This window comes from Spea bombifrons, chromosome 4, assembly GCF_027358695.1.
Source record: "Spea bombifrons isolate aSpeBom1 chromosome 4, aSpeBom1.2.pri, whole genome shotgun sequence".
Lineage (NCBI taxonomy): Eukaryota > Metazoa > Chordata > Amphibia > Anura > Pelobatidae > Spea > Spea bombifrons.
In genome coordinates, this window is record NC_071090.1 from 105,551,699 (window position 1) to 105,571,536 (window position 19,838).

At 45.6% G+C, this 19,838-nt stretch overlaps 2 protein-coding genes and 1 non-coding gene across 3 annotated transcripts; 1 reads left to right on the forward strand and 2 right to left on the reverse strand.

Moving 5' to 3' along the window:
• The first annotated feature begins 1,328 nt into the window (after window positions 1-1,328).
• Window positions 1,329-4,383, forward strand: ELOF1 (elongation factor 1). The gene is made up of 4 exons (XM_053464695.1): window positions 1,329-1,444; window positions 2,528-2,649; window positions 3,136-3,206; window positions 3,578-4,383. Exons 2-4 carry the CDS (start codon window positions 2,534-2,536, stop codon window positions 3,640-3,642), a joined length of 252 nt encoding a protein of 83 aa, XP_053320670.1. The 5' UTR covers window positions 1,329-1,444; window positions 2,528-2,533; the 3' UTR covers window positions 3,643-4,383.
• Window positions 4,384-6,017: 1,634 nt separating this feature from the next.
• CNN1 (calponin 1) lies at window positions 6,018-18,907 on the reverse strand. Its single transcript, XM_053464693.1, has 7 exons — window positions 18,760-18,907; window positions 9,845-9,966; window positions 9,472-9,538; window positions 8,792-8,929; window positions 8,339-8,449; window positions 7,956-8,102; window positions 6,018-7,834 (listed from the first exon to the last, which is right to left on the reverse strand). Exons 1-7 carry the CDS (start codon window positions 18,820-18,822, stop codon window positions 7,586-7,588), a joined length of 897 nt encoding a protein of 298 aa, XP_053320668.1. The 5' UTR covers window positions 18,823-18,907; the 3' UTR covers window positions 6,018-7,585.
• On the reverse strand, window positions 13,212-13,283 carry TRNAR-CCU (transfer RNA arginine (anticodon CCU)). The gene has a single exon. It is a non-coding gene; the product is annotated as a tRNA-Arg (tRNA).
• Window positions 18,908-19,838: the final 931 nt, after the last annotated feature.

The window sequence follows — 19,838 nt, forward strand, 5'->3', positions numbered from 1 at the left end:
AATGTATATTCTAGAACGCGGGAAGTGTAGAGGAGTCCAAGTCATAGCGGAGAATGGGAAGCTTAGATGACTGCTCCCATGGAAGGCTGAGTTTCCAATGTATAGAATATATATATCTTAGACCCCGCTTTAGTCTTTTGTCCCCCGATCTTCTAGAATGCTCTCAGAAACATGATTAAGGTGATCTGGAAACAGGAGGCTCCTAAACAGAGAGCAATTCTGAAGGAAAGTTGTGCAGTTACCATAGCTACCAAAGGTACGTTCTTCATCATCTCTCTGCTTCCTACCCCTCTTACGACCTCAGCCGCTGCCGTGATTCCAACTTGTAAGCAAGCGCTAGCTGTAAAAAGAGCGTGAGCATTGGTGCGAGCGATGTAATCTTGCGCTAGAAATTGTTTCATTGAGGGGGATCAAGGACTCTACGGTGAAAGACACGCATAGAAAAAGGTGTGCGTTCTGCGTGTTTCTCCAGGCTGCAGGGTTCGGCAGCCCCGCTGAGAAGGTACTTCTTTCCATAAGCTGATAGACAGCGGGGCTTATTCACTATAAGGGAGAAGCCCACGTTCACTCTTATAGCTGTTCGCAGTGCATTACGGGGGCCGACCCCAGTGAGCTTCTCCTGTGAAAAGGGGGTTTATTTGCTGCCATATCCCCAAAGTCACAAAGCATCATAAAGGGACCTCCCTGGCAAATTTCATTGTAAGAGGGCTGTGCAGACCCTGCGTAATGTATAGTTCAATCAGTGACCGGCCTTTAATGTGCTTTAAAGGCTATTTTTGGAACAGTAGCTTACTGGGGCTGGTCCTTCAAAATCTGACGTGATACTGCAACTCTCCTGCAGCCACTAAACGCGCAATATATATATATATATATATAAAAACAGATTGTTGGCGGATACAAATATTTACTAAATATATAATTACTAAATCTTACTAAACTATCGCCTCATGGCATAGTCCTCCATAAACAAACCATAAGCTAAATCAGCGCCCTCGTCTCCTTCTGTTACCAATAGCAACCTCGAGTTGGTGCTGACGTAGACTCCGCCCATCACGTGACTCCAAAATAGATTGAACTCTCTAGGATCATAGAGCCTTGAAAAAGTAAACACTTGTCCGCGTCTCTTGTTCAAAGGCCGATTTTGAAATGTTATGTTTGCAAATATGGCGACATTCCGTTATACCCCATAAACACCATACAATGGACGTTATATCTCTAGTTATTCGAACTCTTAGATTGTCCACGTGCTTTTCGCATTCGTTGAATCAGGATCCAAGGTGGGCGGGCACAGTGGATCTGGAGCACAGCTGATTGGTTGATTTTGTTGCGGTGGCCGGATACAGGAATTCCCGTGAGCGGGCTGGCTTCCGGTCAAATTCTGCACGGAGCTGAGCAGCGAAGGAGGACTCGGAGGCACAGAGCGCACAGGGCGGGAAAACGAGAGGTAATTAACCGTGATAACGCCAATCATTGCAGTCAGCGCCTGGTTTTCAAACTAGCTCACCGGACGTTTTATTTATTTACAAGCGGCTCTTTTGCGTACGGTGTTAGGTATTCTTGAAACAGATGGCGAGAGATCAGGCGCAATATGTGGCCGCTTACTGATCTTGTGCTGGTAGCTTAGCCAGTTAACCCCTTTGCTTCCAGGAGGTTGATTAATACGCAGTATGACATTGTGAACAATATTACATAGGCTGAAAAAAAAGACATGCGTCCGTCAAGTTCAGCCTTTATTCCTGTGAATGAGGAGCACCGAGTGATGTGATTTACATAATAATAATAATAATGGGAGAGCCTTCTATTTTTTTTAATTATTATTATTTGCTTAAGAATGGCGAATCAGCCGTTGGGAATGTATATCTACTTGACCCGTGTCCCTGAGTGTGTTTGTTTTCTGTGTCAGTAAAGTTAGCCGAATGATGTAATCCCGGGACACAGTCTGGAATCTGCAGCTTGGAGTCTGTTTGGGAACCGATTTAAACACCAGAAACCTATTTGCGCTTAGACTTTATCACAGTAACCAATAAATATTAATGCTGGATGTCTCAAAAAAATATTAATGTCTCAAAAGATTCCATTAATGGCTGATTATATATAGTGTGTGTGTATGTAAATATACATATAATATAGGGTCAACCTTACTTTGAAATGAAATTGTTCGGGATGCAATAATCTGGGTTACTGGAGGTTTATGGATGTGCCGTGTGGGTTGCTTGTTTTCTTACGTCTGTGATGATAAATTAGGGGTAACGCGTTTCGGAGCCGCTACTGCAGGGCGGATAGAGAGAGGAAAGGCATGACTGTTGGAGGCACCAACCTGCCCACCTGCCTGCTGGACTGTTATACGTTTCAGCTCCTCGGCCCCCCTATAGTTTGGGGGGAGCCGCCATGTCTCGAGTTGCCAGGCTCACGTACTCTGGGATTTGGTAGAACTCCTATGCTGTGCTCGGCTGGGCAGTCGCTGCACCGTATTTGCTGTATTTATTTATAAATATTGTATAAGTGAGTTGGTAATTCTGTTATTTAGGCAGAAATGGGACGCAGGAAGTCAAAAAGGAAGCCCCCTCCTAAGAAGAAGATGACCGGAAACCTTGACACCCAATTCACCTGTCCCTTCTGTAACCACGAGAAGTCCTGCGATGTGAAAATGTAAGTTGCGATGCGCGTTCCCTCCGGAAAGTGTTGCCTCACCTGAGTGTATATCCCGTGTTCGCCAACAACACGCTTTAACTCATTTTTATGGTTCTTAGGACAGCTGCATATTATCACAAGCGGCTCTTGTCTTAGTGTCCCTTTAACCCAATCTACTAGACATTGCACCGACTTCCTTATCCTACTGCCCTATGGTAAATAGAAAGGCCCGATCGCCCAGCCTGACGATCTGATCAATGAACGTCTATGGAGGAAAGGACTTTGATAGCACTGCCATAAAGCGTCAGCTCAGTGTGGTGTTTGAGTTGGTAAAGTCGCCAAAAATATCACATGACTGTCAGGCTTGCACCATGTCCCTGTTTGATAACTGCTGTGAAAATCATGGAGATGTGATTTAAATTGTTCTGCCGCTGAGTGTCTTGGCAGATAGGTGGAAATCTATGTAAAAACATTAACTTTTTATTTTCCATTCTTTTATTGTAGGGATCGAGAACGGAACACGGGAGTCATCTCCTGCACGGTCTGTCTGGAGGAGTTCCAGACGCCCATAACATGTATCCTTTCAGCCAGACTAGCAGACGTGTTTTTGTCATTATGTTCCGGCAGTGTAGACGCTGAATCAGAAACTGGGGGTCAGACTTTGAAAGCTGCTTTGCTCAAGAATGTTAAATCAATTGGCTTTCAATTAAAGATTAAATCATGTAAAAACCAACTTTTAAGGACCTATCGATGTCTGCTTTAGTGTCACATGACACGGTAAAAAAACTGTGAATGAGGCAGAATTTTACTATTGGGGAATATATTTCTGGCGGGGGGGTTATTGTGCAATACTAGGAATAACAACTGATTATTCTTGTGTTCCAGATCTGCCGGTAAATATCTCGATCCGCTCTCTCTGTTATTTCCTCTTTAACTCAAACCTCAGACCTCTCGGAGGCCGTAGACGTCTACAGCGACTGGATTGATGCCTGCGAAGCTGCTAACCAGTAGCAGGACCTTTCTCCCCGTTAACACCAGTAAATCCCACAGCCTCGCGGCTTGCTGTCCCTTCACGTCCCGGTCTGTCGAGTCTCACCACCCGCGCCTCGAGGGGAGTCGATCGGCGAGATACGCAGGATTAGAAATACGGAGCCTGTGTAGTCGTCATTAAAGGACCACAGATGCTACTAAAAAAAATAAAGAAAAGAAAAGTATATTTGGGGGGCGCAGTGTTTGTCCAGATTACTAGAAAGTGTTTTTGTTTTTTTTTTGTAAAATAGTAGCAAAGCCAAATTATGTGATAAGTTTTATTATTTTTTAATCAAGAAGTCTGTCGGCAAAGGGAAAGCCCGTGATCTCTGTGCATCATAATATTTATGTGCATTTCTTTATTCTGATTTTTTTTTATTTTTATCGAAATTAAACTTCCACGGCTGCGCATATTTTCACGAGTTCAAGGTGGGGGTCGTGGCTTTTACACACTTGAGAACACGTTTATGGGAAGCAAGTAGAGACAATCTTTTCTTTTATTTTGTCTGAAACGGACGCACGAATTGTCCTTTGGGTTAGGAATCACATTAGTTTTTCTGTCCGTAAATCCGGGGGGCCGGAGCTCTGGGCGAGCGGCTGCTTTACTTCGTACGGCAAACGCTTATCGGGACTCCGGGCTCTAAAGCTTCTCAATGAGACGGATATTGAGACGGTCTGGTGGATATTTTGTGAATACTTGTTATAAAATGACCTCTTTGGAAACCATTGTGTGTGCGGAGTGTTCTTATAAACGTCAGCGTGTTCCGCGGGGGCCGACTGGGCTTTTTTTTATTATTTATTTATATTGCTTTGCGAGGAATCCTTTGCACGGATTTGCTATACTGGGATTATTTTGGGTTTGGTTTTCTTTTAACCCCGGGATTTGTGAAAAGGCCCGTGAACCACGTGTTATGGTAATTACTAATTTGTTGCGTGCCCAACCAATCATATAGGGGGGCTCTGCTAGTATACTTGTCATGTGTAGCTTCTGTGTTGCCTGGACTTGTAATGCGGGGGGCGCGGGTTGCGCACGCACACTGGGTATTCCAATAACATTCATGCCCCTTTATCAGTTCTCTCATGCAACTGTATTATAAATGGTGCGACAGTTCTCTTGCTTGACCTCAGATAAAATAATCTACCTTTCTATGTTTTTTTTATGTTTTTGATGAGGTGTTTCTAGGGTAAATTCCTCCTTCCGAACCTGGCTTTGGTGATAGGGAACAAGGTCCAGGGAGCCGGTATTACTGTACCAAGGTGGTAGTTCTTGAGAGCCAAGGTCCGGTGTTCAGACGTACGTGGTTTATGAGAACCATGAAAATGGTTGTTTCTACCCATTGCCCTCAAAAAGAGAGAATTTGATGACCGCGACTCTTAAAGCCCCTTCGTACCGGGGTCGACTCCTCTTCGTACCGCAGAGAGGGCCTTGGTTCCTCCAGATCCACGCAGCATCTGCCCAGTATACTTCCACGCACCCTTCGCTGTTACCCTGCGGCATCACCGGGCGAGCTCTTATCTTTGCCACGTACCCTTTACGTTTACTATTTTATAACTCGAAATCTATTGTACGGCGGCTGATTTCAAAGAGTTTGCAGGCGTTTTCTGCTCCTGGTCTATGGCGGCTCGTAGTGTAAAGCGATCGAAGAAACGTTTAACGAGGCCACTGGTGGCCGTCACCCCTTTTAAAGTGGCAGTCCCACCGTATGTTTATTATTTGTATCCTATTAGTAAAAATACTGTTCTAGTTTGCGCATAATGTTTTTGGACAGCTAATAAAGTCTGTTCCTCCATAGACTTAAATGAGCCAGAGAGGACTGCTGCTTGATTAAGACCGAGCCATTCTATTATTTACCCGAGGCAGTATAATAATGAGACGGGGTGTTTGTTTTAGTTCTGTTTTCTGAGCTGTCCCTGCTAGTAAAGCGTGAGTGACCCTAATCCTCTGTGCTTTAATATGTAATAAAACGGGTATATTAGAGGGTTCTGCGCCATTCTCCCCACCTATGCCTTTGCACAGGGGACGCGCAGATCCCATGCACATGAAGGCTGCGGTATCCCTCGCAGGCGTGATGTATTAACCCGTCCGCGTTCTATAAATCCCAGTATTACGCTGCTTTACCCGCTCTTTTTATTTATTACGATTCTGGTGGAAATAACAATACGGAGGCAGGTTAGAAATATATATATATATAGAAATGTATTTGCGGTCGGTTCTTTCACAGAGCAGCCGTGAAATATTTTGACTGCGGTGATGGGGGGGGGGGGTAGCACCATGACTGCAGAGCATTGCCCCCAGCGATATCGCCTCCTACCACATGCCTTTAGTCCCTGCTCGGCCGGATACCTGCAGAACGTCCTTTTGTTTTTTTATTAGTAGAAAACCCTTTAATATTCTAAAATGTTTAACCCTTTCCCATCATTTCTTGAGCCCTCGGAGCCCTCGCTATCCGGCTCGCCTGCAGCAGAAAATCGCTTGCTGACGACTTTCTGACTCTTTTCCCCGCTGATGAAGCGCTGCAGAACAGAGCAATGCTCTGCAGGGTCCATAATAAACACGTTCCGGGTATTCCCACATCTGGAGCAATGCTCTGCAGCCCTCTTATCCAATCTACATATACACACAGCAACCCAGCTGTGGGTATCCGTCCGCACTACTTCTTTAGGCTGTCAGAACCAATCAGCTTCCGCCAAACGAAAGGGCTGTATTCGGGGCGAGGGGGATTTAAATGGCCGCCTCCAGCAGCAAGCAGATCTCTGACGGATCCGTAATAATTACATTAATCTGTAAACACCGTCATGCAGGTTTATTAAGTATATTGAACTGTGAAACGTAGAAAAAGAGGGTCATTTTAACTCTTTACGTGCTAGGGGCGAAAATACATAGACCCAATAAAGACACCCCCCCCCCAAAAAAAAGCATAACTCTTGTACCTGCCATGTGTGTTTATTATATGCCTGGCAAAAACAGGCGTAGCTGCATTATAATCACTCCCATCACCTGGCAGGGGTGCATTAAGTTATTTGCGCATGCAGAAGGCGGTTTGCTTCCTTTTACGTTATTTATTATATATTTTTTTAACAGTTTCATGCCTGTTATTGGATATTATGATCCACTGTAGTCAGAAAACACCCTTTATTCTCCCCTCTAGCATTCAAATTGTTTAAAAGTGAGTTTTCTAGAATACAATGGAATCTGCCGGCCAAAAAAAAAGAATGTTTACGTATCTCTCAATGGTCAGAAAACTCCCTCTTCCTAAATGCGGAGGGCATGGGGGGTCTGGATATTCTGCAGGGAGTGGATGCAAGCATGCCAACCGGTGCGGCGGTGCAATGATCTGCAGCCTCGTGTAGATGCGCAGTCACAGCGAGATCGTTCTCTAGGGGATCCTAGTAGTGAGTTAATGAGAGCAGTGATCTGCAGGCATCCTTATGAAGGTTAATTTAGCCTCAGACTGTCTGCAGGCCATCTCTCCTGCGAGGAGCTTTCAAAGGGAGAGATGTTCTGCAGAAGTGATGCGCAGGCAGCCGATTCCCCAGTCAGTCTCTGGAAACTAGTGTCAGGAAAAACGGATCGTCAAAACCCTTCGCTGCCGGAGCAGTGGGCAAGCGATGGCACAGAACAGGCACGGTTAACCTGTTCTCTGCCACGGCTGCAGCTGTAGAATGGGAAGCATTGCATTCTAGCGCTGGCCCCTGGCACAGAACAGGCAGAGTCGGCCCATTCTTTGCCTGGGTGGCGGGCACACTGGCATAGGGCAGCGGGGCAAACACCGACAGTGGACAGCGTTAACCCACCCTCTGCCAGAGCAGCAAGCACAGACTGGCACAGAATGGGGCATCGTCAAACCCCTTTCTGTGCCACAGCTGCCGGCACACACTGGCACAGAGTGAGGGTCGAGGGTTTATTGATGGAGGGGCTGCAGTGTTACTCGGAGTTGTAATATTGATGGCTGTGGTCGTAGTTTCCATCTTCATCTCCGACAGTGGCGTAGTTGGGCACCAGGCAGTACTTGGAATCGTAGACCTGGCGCGGAAGGCCATACACAGTCATGCCCTGCTGAGATGCCCCTTTATTGGATCCCATTTGTAGGGAGATGGTCTGCATGTCACAGTGTTCCATGCCAAGCTTCTGCTCGAAGATCTGCCGTTTCGTACCTGGGGCTGTCATGCCAGACTGATGAGAGAAGAGCAGAGAGCAGTAAGAGATGCTGGTTGTGAATAGGGGGTGAGGGGTAGGGGAGCGTAGAAAGCTCGGTTCTAAAGGTATGATGTCTGCCTCCCGTGTTATTTCTCACCTGGGATGCTCCCTTGTTGGTGCCCATCTGCAGGCTGATGGTGGCCTGGTCCAGTGGCTGATCGGTGCCCAACTTGGGGTCATACAGATGCCTGCGCGTCCCATAAGACGTCATTCCTTTTTGGCTGGCAAACTTGTTGGTGCCCATCTGTCAGTCGCAAAAAGTAAGATTAGATTAGATTGTCATCTTTTTTTAGTGTATAGAACTGTAAAACAGGAATTATTATTTTTGTTTTGTATAGCGCCATCATATTCCACAGCGCTGTACAATTTTTAAAGAAAGTGCTAGATGTGCATGACTAGGCTGACCGTGAAAGGCCCTTGGGGCGTGTGGAAGGCTGGCGTGTGAGTCGTAAACACGCATGTTAACCCCATTCCCGTTACCTGCAGTCCAATAATGTTTCTTCCTTCTCTAAGCTTTTCGGGCTGGAACTTCCTCTCCTGGCGATCGGCGTATTTCACACCGAAGTTCACCTTGGCGCCTTTTGTCTTGGCCTGTAATATTAAGGAGAAGTGTGGAGTTATAGACTGTATGTCTTTTACCTTTTATATCGTTTTTTTCCTTCTTCTATTCCCCGTTTAGGGTAAGGTTTGTTTTCCTGTCTCCGGCGGATGATGGGAATGATATTCTATGGAAGCTCCACGTACTCCTTTATGCTCCCCCATCGTTGCTGCTCCTGTCCTCGCTATTAAGTCCTTTTGTGTTTATTAAAACTAACTATAGCCAGTGCTTTAGCTTCACCGCTGACAAGTTGTCCACATTTGGCCCTTGGTAATGCGGGGCGAGACGTCTTAACTCCCTGCACGTGACGTTTATTTCGTGTTCGTATAACTTACCACACTGGCTAGGGCCAGGAGGGTGGACTGAACTTGCGTCAGGTTGCAGTTTTCAAACAGATCGTTTGCCTCGAATATATCGTGTTGCCTGACTCCATAGTCCGTAATTGCTTTAATAAAGTTCCCGATATTTTCCAGCTGCAAAGCGATAGAAAGACTTTTAAATCATGATGGAATAAGCTGCCAATAATATATATATATACTGGTGCGTGTGTATAAACCGTATATTTATATATATATATAAATATATAATATCAATAAGTATACAGTACTCCACTTGGGGTGAACTTACCTTAGAGATCCACTAGGTGGCACCACTATGTCATGCCAAATACATACGCATGAGGAGCAGATTGGTCAGGGCTACAGCTCTCATTATGCTCAGCCAACCTGTAAGCATCTTTGAGAGTCGCAGAGTAATACTAGACTGTAAACTGGCCGGGGCGTATTGGAGCCGCTGCCCTGGGGTCATTTATCTTTCATTTAAGGTTCTCTTTGCTCGAGGGGCAGTCTTTCTGAAAGGTACGCCTGTAGCAGTCATTGTAAAAGTTACCCTTCTGGTTAAGTAAAATTCCTTTTTAAAAGTTGCATCTCTGGTCGTGGGATGATTACTCGGAAGTGTCCACCTGTTCGCATGTAACAGTCCGTTTAAAAGGTTCGAGTCCCCTGGCGCCACTCACCTGATGCCAGTTTTGCGTCGACTCGTTGATCTTCCGAACGGAGCCGGGCTGGAGCTTGTTAATCAGTCTGGGGAAATAAAAGAGCTGATAAACCCGCTGAAGGTCCAAGTTTCCCTCATCAACCCCACAAAAGCATCGGGGACATTATGTTACTGCTGTGTTAGTACGGCGGCCCTCTTGGTCACGACTAAGACCGCGTTAATAACTTTTTTTAAGCTACATTGTTGGCTTTTGTGCAGCTAGGTCTAGGCGAAGCTTTTCAGTAATAAACTATAAAGTTCCCCAACATCTAAAGGAATGCCCCATGCCCACCCGCTGATGCCCCATCAACACGCGCTCGCCCCTTCTGGGAGGGCGCTGCCGCTGGACTCACTCGCACAGGATGATTCCGTCTTTCAGGGAGTCCATGAACTTGTTTCCAATGGCTCTTCCCGTGGTGGACTCGATCCATTCTCTGAGCTCGGCCTCCCTGTGGACGTCGTACTTTTGAGCTAACTGAAAAGAGACGGCACAGATCTATCACAACACCGTCCTACGACCCGACCCAAAGTCCCAGCGGCGGTCTCACGGCCGGCCGGCTCTGTATCGGCCCCTGGGCCGCGGGCGGCATGCTTTCTGCGCGCTTTTAGTTCATATATGGGTATAAGTTCCACGCGTGTTATCCAATAAACCAATTACTGGTTTACGGGTGTTCGCGCTAAGCTGCATGAACGCTCTCTTCCCTAATATAGATGTGCTACGGGGTGACAGATAGGACAATTGGGAACGTTCCCAAATAGCTCTGTGCCTCAATTATCCAATCTGGAGGACGGTTTCGGAGCAGGGAGGCTGGAGCGCTGTCAAACGTGGCAGACATGAGTGCGCAGCTATTTAACTAACACGGCCCCGTTCATACGTCCCCAACAGAAGATTCGCAATCAGCTTCGGCAATCATCACAACGCAATGGACATGAGAAAAATGAACAAAAATGGAATTTTACCTAAAAAATAATAATCCGCGGACTACTAAATGCGTTGTTGGTAGCCATGATTTACATAAGAAAAAAAAAATATTTTTTAATGAATCTAAGACGAGACCAAGGACTGACTAAGCTCTGAGTCTTTACATCATGAAAAACGGGCGACTAGACGGGCCAACGGGGTCCGATCCGCCGGCACATTCTATGTTTCTGTTTTATTGTCTTTGAAAATTCCTTTTTAAAATGAAAGCTTCCTGAGAATTATATATATATATTAAAAGAAAAAAATCTATTTGCATATATACATATATATATTTATAATATATATATTATATATAATATATATATATATTATATATTATATAGATTATATATAGATGTATAACATAGATTATATATAGATTTACATTTTATATTATATATTATATTATACACATATATTATACATATATATTTATAATATATATATTATATAATCTATATTATATATAGATTATATAATATATATATATATGTGTGTGCAAATAGAAATTGATCTATTTTTTTCTCATGATATATATACACATGGTCTGATGTATAAGATTGTTATAAGATTTAATAATGTTGTCTTATTATAACAGCAATATAAGTCGGACGGGTTATCTGACTCATCCGAAGCTCCGGGTCTCAGACGGCAGCCAGGACTCGATCATGGAGAAGAAGGATGGAAATTTCCCGATAAAGTTCAGTCGTTTTCACAATCCATGGCTAGCTGGTGTGACTGCCAAACGAGCGCAGCCGATTCTCTCATAACCATGATATTCCTCTGATCCCCAGATAAAAATACAACATCCGATAAGAAATCAGAATAGTAAAAGCCCCTAGGGGACCGGTCACCATCACAACTCATAACGTAAGGCGGTGGATTGATTGACTGTCTAGAGCTTGTTATTTTAAGTCAATGTAATGGTTGTAGGGAAATGAAGTTCATTGGCAGCCCGTGGCAGGGCCAGCATTATCTAATTCATTTCCGGCTCTCTCCGTTTTTCTCACCCCTCCTACCTTACAAAGGCTGCGTGGACCAATCAGCAACAATCAGCAACTTCACAATAAGGAGAGAGAACTTATCGGGGAGGAATAATCACGCAGGTGGCTGCTCCCACGGTATACATGGTGGGTCACTAATACATAGTGTTTATGTAAATTTCCTCTGTATGTTTATTTATATTATTTTACTCCGTGTTGCCTCTGAAGAGCTGCTAACTGGAAGTGTTCTGGAAGCTTTCGCCGAATATAGGACATAAGCATGCCTACCAAGTGTCCTGGTTTTCATGGCACAGTCCAGATTTCCAAACACTGCCCCATTGTCCCTCGTGGCTGCCCACACACTCGCGCTAACACTATACAGTTACACGTACATATACACACTCTCTCATTGTCTCTTCCTCTCTCTCTCTAATTTCTCCTTCCTCTCCCTTCTACAGTACAGCTCCCCCCCTCTTACCTAGCGAGCGGAGCCTTTACCTTTAGTGCAGCACTCACTCTGAGTGTGAGCTGTCACTACCCCCACAGGGTCACATACATGTCTCCATATGAACCCAGCCAGTCTCTCTTTTATTTTAAGGTGCTGTGCCACTGAGCCAAAGCATTTCATTTTATTGACGGTTGAATCACGAATAACAACACGATAACAAAAAGCCTTTTTCAGTTTCTACGGCAACAACCAATAAGCTCCTGATGTTGTGCCACATGACAACTAAGTGATCCCAGCAACATTATGAATGAGGGTCAATTTTACTTGTAATGAACTTTCTGAAGCACAAATAGTTATAAATGGGTTAAATTCAGCAGGGTGGGACTCTCATCAGTCTCAGGCAGCCACCAGTTAATGGCGGTCTTGTACACATTCGCCTTCAAATTATGTGGTTCGGCAACTTTTCATCCAGAAAATGTAATCTGGATGAGGATGCTGTGAGCTAGAGTACAGCAATAGTAACGAATAAGCCGCTGATATCCATGTTTCTTCACGCCGTGTAGATCTTTGTACCGCATAGACTGAGTTCCAGCTGGGGTGGTAATCCGGAGTGGGTGGTAAGGATGGGGCATACGAAGTGGAGGGGGTAGAATAGTGATCCGTGTGTGGTGGGACGGGGGCAGTGGGAGGGAGGGGGTAGATTCCAGCCCTTGGGGGTATAAACCTGGCATCTGTGTAGTTTATATAAAGAACAATGACCCAGTAAATCTCAGTGTAGAGCTATGTGGCAAATCACGCGAGGAGCGTGCCAACATTCACTGCGTGCCAGACCGCTAGGACCACACATCAGCACCGCTAGGGCAATTGGCGTTATGTCTCGTGTGCGTAACTACAACCCCGGGGATATTCATCTTGGGTCACTGAGATAGCTTGGATCTGAAAATGATAAATCGGGATTAATACAGACAAACGTCAGCTGAGTGACATCATCAACAGCCGGGCTTGTGGAGGATCATGGGAGTTGTAGTTCCCTACAATATTCATTGCAAACTGAAAGCTCCTCTGCAGGACAGCGGGAATTGATGAAAAGGCTTCTTGCACGTTAAGAGAGGTAGCTCTGACCGAAGTTCACTTCAAGCCTTTTCAGTCCACAAGCCAGTTGTTTGGTTTTGTGGAAAGCTTTGTGATTCCTGTGCAAGCTTCTAGAGCCAGGCTTACCGGGGTGGTTTTGGGACATGGATTTCGAGTGGATTCCTGTCATAAAAGAAGCTTGATGTCTCGGGAATGACATCGCACCAGGCCGAACGAGTCTCTTGCTCAGGTAAGAGCACCCCAGAGGGGACTCGAACCCCCAATCCTGGCGTAGGAGGCCAGTGCCTTATCCATTAGGCCACCGGGGCGTTTGTTAGCCGCACTGCCTGGTTTTGGTGGCTGCAAACTAGTTTCAGAGAGCAGTCCTTATGACTCCAGTTTGTTGCCCGACATAGAAGATCGCTCTAGGCTATAAAACACTCAATCAGCAAAAAACAACCAAGCACACAATACTGCTGTGAAAGTGATGGAGAGGACCTACGGAAGGGTGACCACGTCGGCCATGTTTTCCAGGAGTCACATGATTGGTACATATTGCTGACCAGCCCAGATAAAATGCTGCCCTGCAGTATGGAGGATGTATAACTGACCAATTGGTTCCTTTCCATAAGCATACTAGGGAACTTTCCGGGTTTGACCCGGAGATTGCTGGGTGAAGCACTGCTTCTGCAGGTCCAGACCTGAATCCTCCGGGTCTCGGGGGCGGGGTCTTGACATGCCCCACTCCCCGCCCATTTTTCCTTTAAATGGGGGTGTTTCCCCGACGTCAGTGGGCAGTCCTGGCCACGTCCCACAGGGGAAGGCTCCGGGTAGCCGGAGCCCAGAAGTTCCCAGGTATGGATATAAGTCTATACATCCCACATATCGCAGGGCAGCATTTTACCTGGGCAGGGCAGCAATATGGAAAAATTATGCTTGCCCCGGAAAACATGGCGGCTGTGGTCACAGCCATGCTCTGGTCTGGTTGTAGTGTGATTGTAATGTCGACACACATACTGAGCACACAGGGTGTATCTACACCCCACGTCGGGGGTAGCAGAGGGGCATCAGGGATAGGAAGGGCTACTGGAGCAGCAGAGTAAGAGGGTAACGAGTACGGCGAGGAGGTTTCGGCACAGAGACGGAGCAGCGGGACATAGCAGAGCCGCCCATGCCGACTGTCAAATAATTCCTCCCTATCTCTCTCTATTCTTTGCCAACCTAAACATCGACAGATCTGCCCCTCGTGTGAGGAATTTACCAAACTAGGCAGGGGAGCAGAGAGAGGGTGAAGGGGCCACTCCTAACCCCCGGCCCACCAGTACCACGGAGCTGTGCCCTGTATCCACTACACTCCACACAGAATGAGGATAAGTATATATTACTCTGTATATTAAGTCTATACCCAGAATGATTCTGCTCTGTATACTGATTCTGAGTACCCATGGCTCCTGAACGCCCCGCGCTGTATAATAATACCGAGTATCTATACACTGATAATGAACCCCGCGCTGTATAATAATACCGAGTATCTATACACTGATAATGAACCCCGCGCTGTATAATAATACCGAGTATCTATACACTGATAATGAACGCCCTGCGCTGTATAATAATACCGAGTATCTATACACCGATAATGAACCCCGCGCTGTATAATAATACCGAGTATCTATACACTGATAATGAACCCCGTGCTGTATAATAATACCGAGTATCTATACACTGATAATGAACGCCCTGCGCTGTATAATAATACCGAGTATCTATACACTGATAATGAACGCCCTGCGCTGTATAATAATACCGAGTATCTATACACTGATAATGAACGCCCTGCGCTGTATAATAATACCGAGTATCTATACACCGATAATGAACCCCGCGCTGTATAATAATACCGAGTATCTATACACTGATAATGAACGCCCCGCGCTGTATAATAATACCGAGTATCTATACACTGATAATGAACGCCCTGCGCTGTATAATAATACCGAGTATCTATACACCGATAATGAACCCCGCGCTGTATAATAATACCGAGTATCTATACACTGATAATGAACGCCCCGCGCTGTATAATAATACCGAGTATCTATACACTGATAATGAACGCCCCGCGCTGTATAATAATACCGAGTATCTATACACTGATAATAACCCCCCCGCTGTATAATAATACCGAGTATCTATACACTGATAATGAACGCCCCGCGCTGTATAATAATACCGAGTATCTATACACTGATAATGAACCCCGCGCTGTATAATAATACCGAGTATCTATACACTGATAATGAACCCCGCGCTGTATAATAATACCGAGTATCTATACACTGATAATGAACGCCCCGCGCTGTATAATAATACCGAGTATCTATACACTGATAATGAACCCCCCGCACTGTATAATAATACCGAGTATCTATACACTGATAATGAACGCCCCGCGCTGTATAATAATACTGAGTATCTATACACTGATAATGAACGCCCTGCGCTGTATAATAATACCGAGTATCTATACACTGATAATGAACCCCGCGCTGTATAATAATACCGAGTATCTATACACTGATAATGAACCCCGCGCTGTATAATAATACCGAGTATCTATACACTGATAATGAACCCCGCGCTGTATAATAATACCGAGTATCTATACACTGATAATGAACCCCGCGCTGTATAATAATACCGAGTATCTATACACTGATCATGCCCTCTTCTCATACCCACATTTTTTAAATATCCCCAAAAGTAACAAATCTATGATTCACAGACCCAAGAATAGCTCCAGCCTGAAATAAAGAGCTTTTCACGCAGGAATGTTCTCCTAGACGATTCCAATTAATTGCCAGCTTCTAATTAACAAATGTGGGCAGAAAATATGAATGGAGTGTTTTGGGATGAGCTGGAGGGGGGTGTGAGGTGTAAAGGGAGTCCTCCGCACCTGGACCTGTCCCCCAGCACAGACCGGAGCTCACCCATAGCCTTATATAGTAGAGGCAGCGCAGGGACCAGCACAGCCAGCCTTATATGGAGTGCGAGCTCCGACTCCATCCCAGCAGACAGCATGTAGTCTGCAGAGCTCTACAGCACGCGGCTGGCACACGCAGGGTTAAACAAGCCAAAACATGCTAATATTCGCCCCTAGGCTTTAATTCTAAAATATTTTTAATATGCAGTGAAGGGGGGGGCATCACTAACACTGCCAACAGTGTACCTGTGCTGTGTATAATATAAGCCAGGTGGCAGCTGTGTTTGGGTGAGAGGATGGCTGCAGCTACACTGATAATACTGCTGTGTGTGTCCGAGTGTGACAACGCAGCGCCGAATATAAATCCCACTCCGTGCACCATAGACCCCTCCTGTCTGTCACCCTGCGGTGGGAGGGGCAGACTCCGTGCCCATAACCCCCTCCTGTCTGTCACCCTGCGGTGGGAGGGACAGACTCCGTGCCCCATGGCCCCCTCCTGTCTGTCACCCTGCGGTGGGAGGGGCAGAGTCCGTGCCCCATTGCTCGCTCTTATTCTGAAGAAATGTGTTTTATTCTTTAAGACACCAGAAATGAAACAATTCTTTTTTCAGATTGCTGTTGGAAGTGAAACAACACTCAGACTTCTTGCTTTCTGCCGGGAAAACATTGTGTCTCCGTAAATAAATTGCATCATTACTCAAATATTTGCGAGTACGGGAAGCGTATTTGATGTCTATTAACCACTAAGTACGCCTTCTACACCCAGAACTCACAGAGAATTCCACATAAGGTGTTTGACTATTTTCTGATTTTGGGCATCTTCGTAATTCTAAAATAGATCATTGTAGATAAGATAAGCAAATCAGTCGGTCGGAGAGATGCTAGACCCGGAACAGGTCTGCGTTTTAGTGGCCCTGACCCAATTCGATTTAGAGGGCCCACTTATAACCCAAGAAACGACATACAAGGAGCACATCGCCATGTGACATTACAGTAAATATGTGGGGTCCTCAAGGATCGGTTGGGGCAAAGAAGCAGCTTATACGGTACCGCTGCCTATGGGTTAGACATTGGAAAAGTGTTTCAACAGACAATAATCATGCCTTCTCCAAACCAACTGTGACTCTTTCAAAGCCTGACCTAGAACAGTATTGACCATGCCCTGACGTGACCTAGAACATCTTATACGATACAATATGCTATAGAACTATAATTACTCCAATCTGATCTAGAACAGTGATCAAAACATCCTCGAAAGCGATATAGAACAACAAACACACGGCCCAATCTAGAACATCAACAGTTTGTTAGAGCACCAGCAGTGGTGTGGTGAGCTGATCTAGAACAACTATAGTTGCGCTCGGGTCTTGTGCCTAGACTTGTTCTAAAACATCATCTGTTGCCAAAGCTCAATGTAGAAGTTATTTTGTCAGAGTGAACCCTCGAATGCCTAAACTCATGAGGTTGTCAGGATCTCCTCGCAGAACAAGCGGTTCTTTTGTTAGCACAGTTGGACCCGTCTCGGAGACTGTTGGATTGATTGATAGAGTGTGCTTGGATGTTGGAATCCTGAGGCTCCTGTGGAGCTAAGTGTAGGCTGAGTGTGAACTCATTCATTGTAAGTATCCGCCGGTCCCTGCTACCCTTATCCGCTCCTCACAGCTCTTCATTAAGTTAACACGGAACCCTGAAGACTCTGAACATCTATGAAAGCCTGGTGAGTCCATCATTGCTGCATCTTATCTAAAGCCCATTCTCTCCATTATTTAAAACACATCCCCTAACCCCCCAACCGCTTCTTTCCATGTGTGTCCTGACGAAGGCGCGGGGGTACGGAGAAGGGAGCGGAGTAATATACCCCTTTAAGGGGACATTAGGGGGAGTTGGGTCTTCCCCAATATTTATGTCACTGAAAAGTAAACTCACTAATCAATCCGATAAAATCACCTCAAGCAAGTTTTGGTTTCAGCTAACGCGTAAAAGAAACATAAGATTTCCCGGCATTCGGCCGTCTCGTCTGCCACTCTACCACTTCTGCTGGGGGGCTGTTCCACGTATCCAAGACCTTCTGGGGAAAGTAAAACTTCCTTATGTTACATCTAAGTTTTTAACTTCTTGTTCTAACTGATTCCTCTTTAGAAATAAACTTCCCCCTGTAGATGTTACAACAGAAGCTGGCAGAATCTTCGGGGGTTTCTTGGGTACAGAATCTGCTGCCCCTGTCAGTTCTTCTACCAACGCGTTACCAGAAGCAAGCTGAGACATTTCAGTTGAATTGTAAGCTCCCGTGGTTAGGAAATGAGTTTGGGAGTTGACATAGAGTAAGATATATTAAACCCAATCCTCGGCACATAGGAGTCTCAACACGTATGGATTTATATATATGATGTATGTCACACAATTAAACTTCAAAAGAAGCACGTCAACAAACGGATCACATGTAGATCACACAGTCATTTACATGTCTCCTACTAGATGGAGAGGCATGGTTTTAGAGTGTCAGCTCTTTGGTTCATGTGAATGTCAAAATAAAGTGCTCTCTAAACAGTATATATATATATATATATACTCAAGTAATATAATAACAAAGTGCTACTAATGTCAAAAGGAGCCCGGAACCCTCAGAGTGATAAGCTCGTATCTGATTAAAGTGTCAGCTCCTGTGGTTGTGTAGTATTAGTATATATATATATATGTGACAGCGCATACAGTAAGGATACAGTATATATTCACGGAATCATAGATTACTCTGATTTCCACCATGCAGTTACCTGTTACCAAACCCATGTTGAGAGTGTAAGCTCTTGGACCAAGTCCCTCACCTTGCTCTTGACCTCGGCGCTGAGTCCATAAGCCGGGCCCCTGTTGAAGTGAGCTGCTGACATCCTGATAGTTGGGTCTTTCCTCTGTCTCCTTCCCTCGCTCCCTTAGAAGATACTCCAAAAACTTTTCCTTCAACTTTTTAAATGTCTCATCCTCTGGGAGATGTGTGTCCAGATATGGGGATTCCCATTGGACGATTGTTACCCAATCAGGAGGTGGCATTCCCTGTGATGTCAACGCGTTGGTATTAAAAAGTGAAATATATATATATTTATATAGAGACATATCAGGATTGTGTCAGATTTTCCAAGTTTGATTTTTTCGGGGAGGGGGGGTGATGATGGAAGAGGAGGAGGAAGAGTGAAAGGGAGGGGGGAGCGTGTTTAGAAATGAAGGGGAAAAGGAAAGAGAAGGGCAGGGAGGGAGTTAGATGTGAAAAGGCAGGTGGGGAGTGCAGAGTGAGAGAGATCAGGAAGAGAGAAGGGCAGAGAGGGGGCAGTTATAAGAGAGGCAGACAGGGGGAGATAAAGGGCAGAGATGTGGCAGTTATAGGAGAGGCAGACAAAGGAAGAGAATGGCAAAGGGGGGCAGTTATAGGAGAGACAGACAGGGGGGAGAGAGAGGGGCAGGTATAGGAGAGACAGACTGGGGGAGAGAAGGGCAGAGAAGGGGCAATTATAGGAGAGCAGCAGACAGAAGGAGAGAAGGGCAGAGAGGGGCAGTTATAGGAGAGACAGACAGGGGGAGTGAAGGACAGAGAGGGGGCAGTTATAGGAGAGACAGACTGGGGGAGAGAAGGGCAGAGAGGGGGCAATTATAGGAGAGGCAGACTGGGGGATAGAAGGGAATAGAGGGGCAGTTATAGGAGAGACAGACAGGAGGAGAGAAGGGCACATAGGGGGCAGTTATAGGAGAGACAGACAGGAGGAGAGAAGGGCACATAGGGGGCAGTTATAGGAGAGACAGACAGGGGGAGTGAAGGACAGAGAGAGGGCAGTTATAGGAGAGACAGACAGGTGGAGAGAAGGGCCGAGAGGGGGCAGTTATAGGAGACAGGAGGAGAGAAGGGCAGAGAATA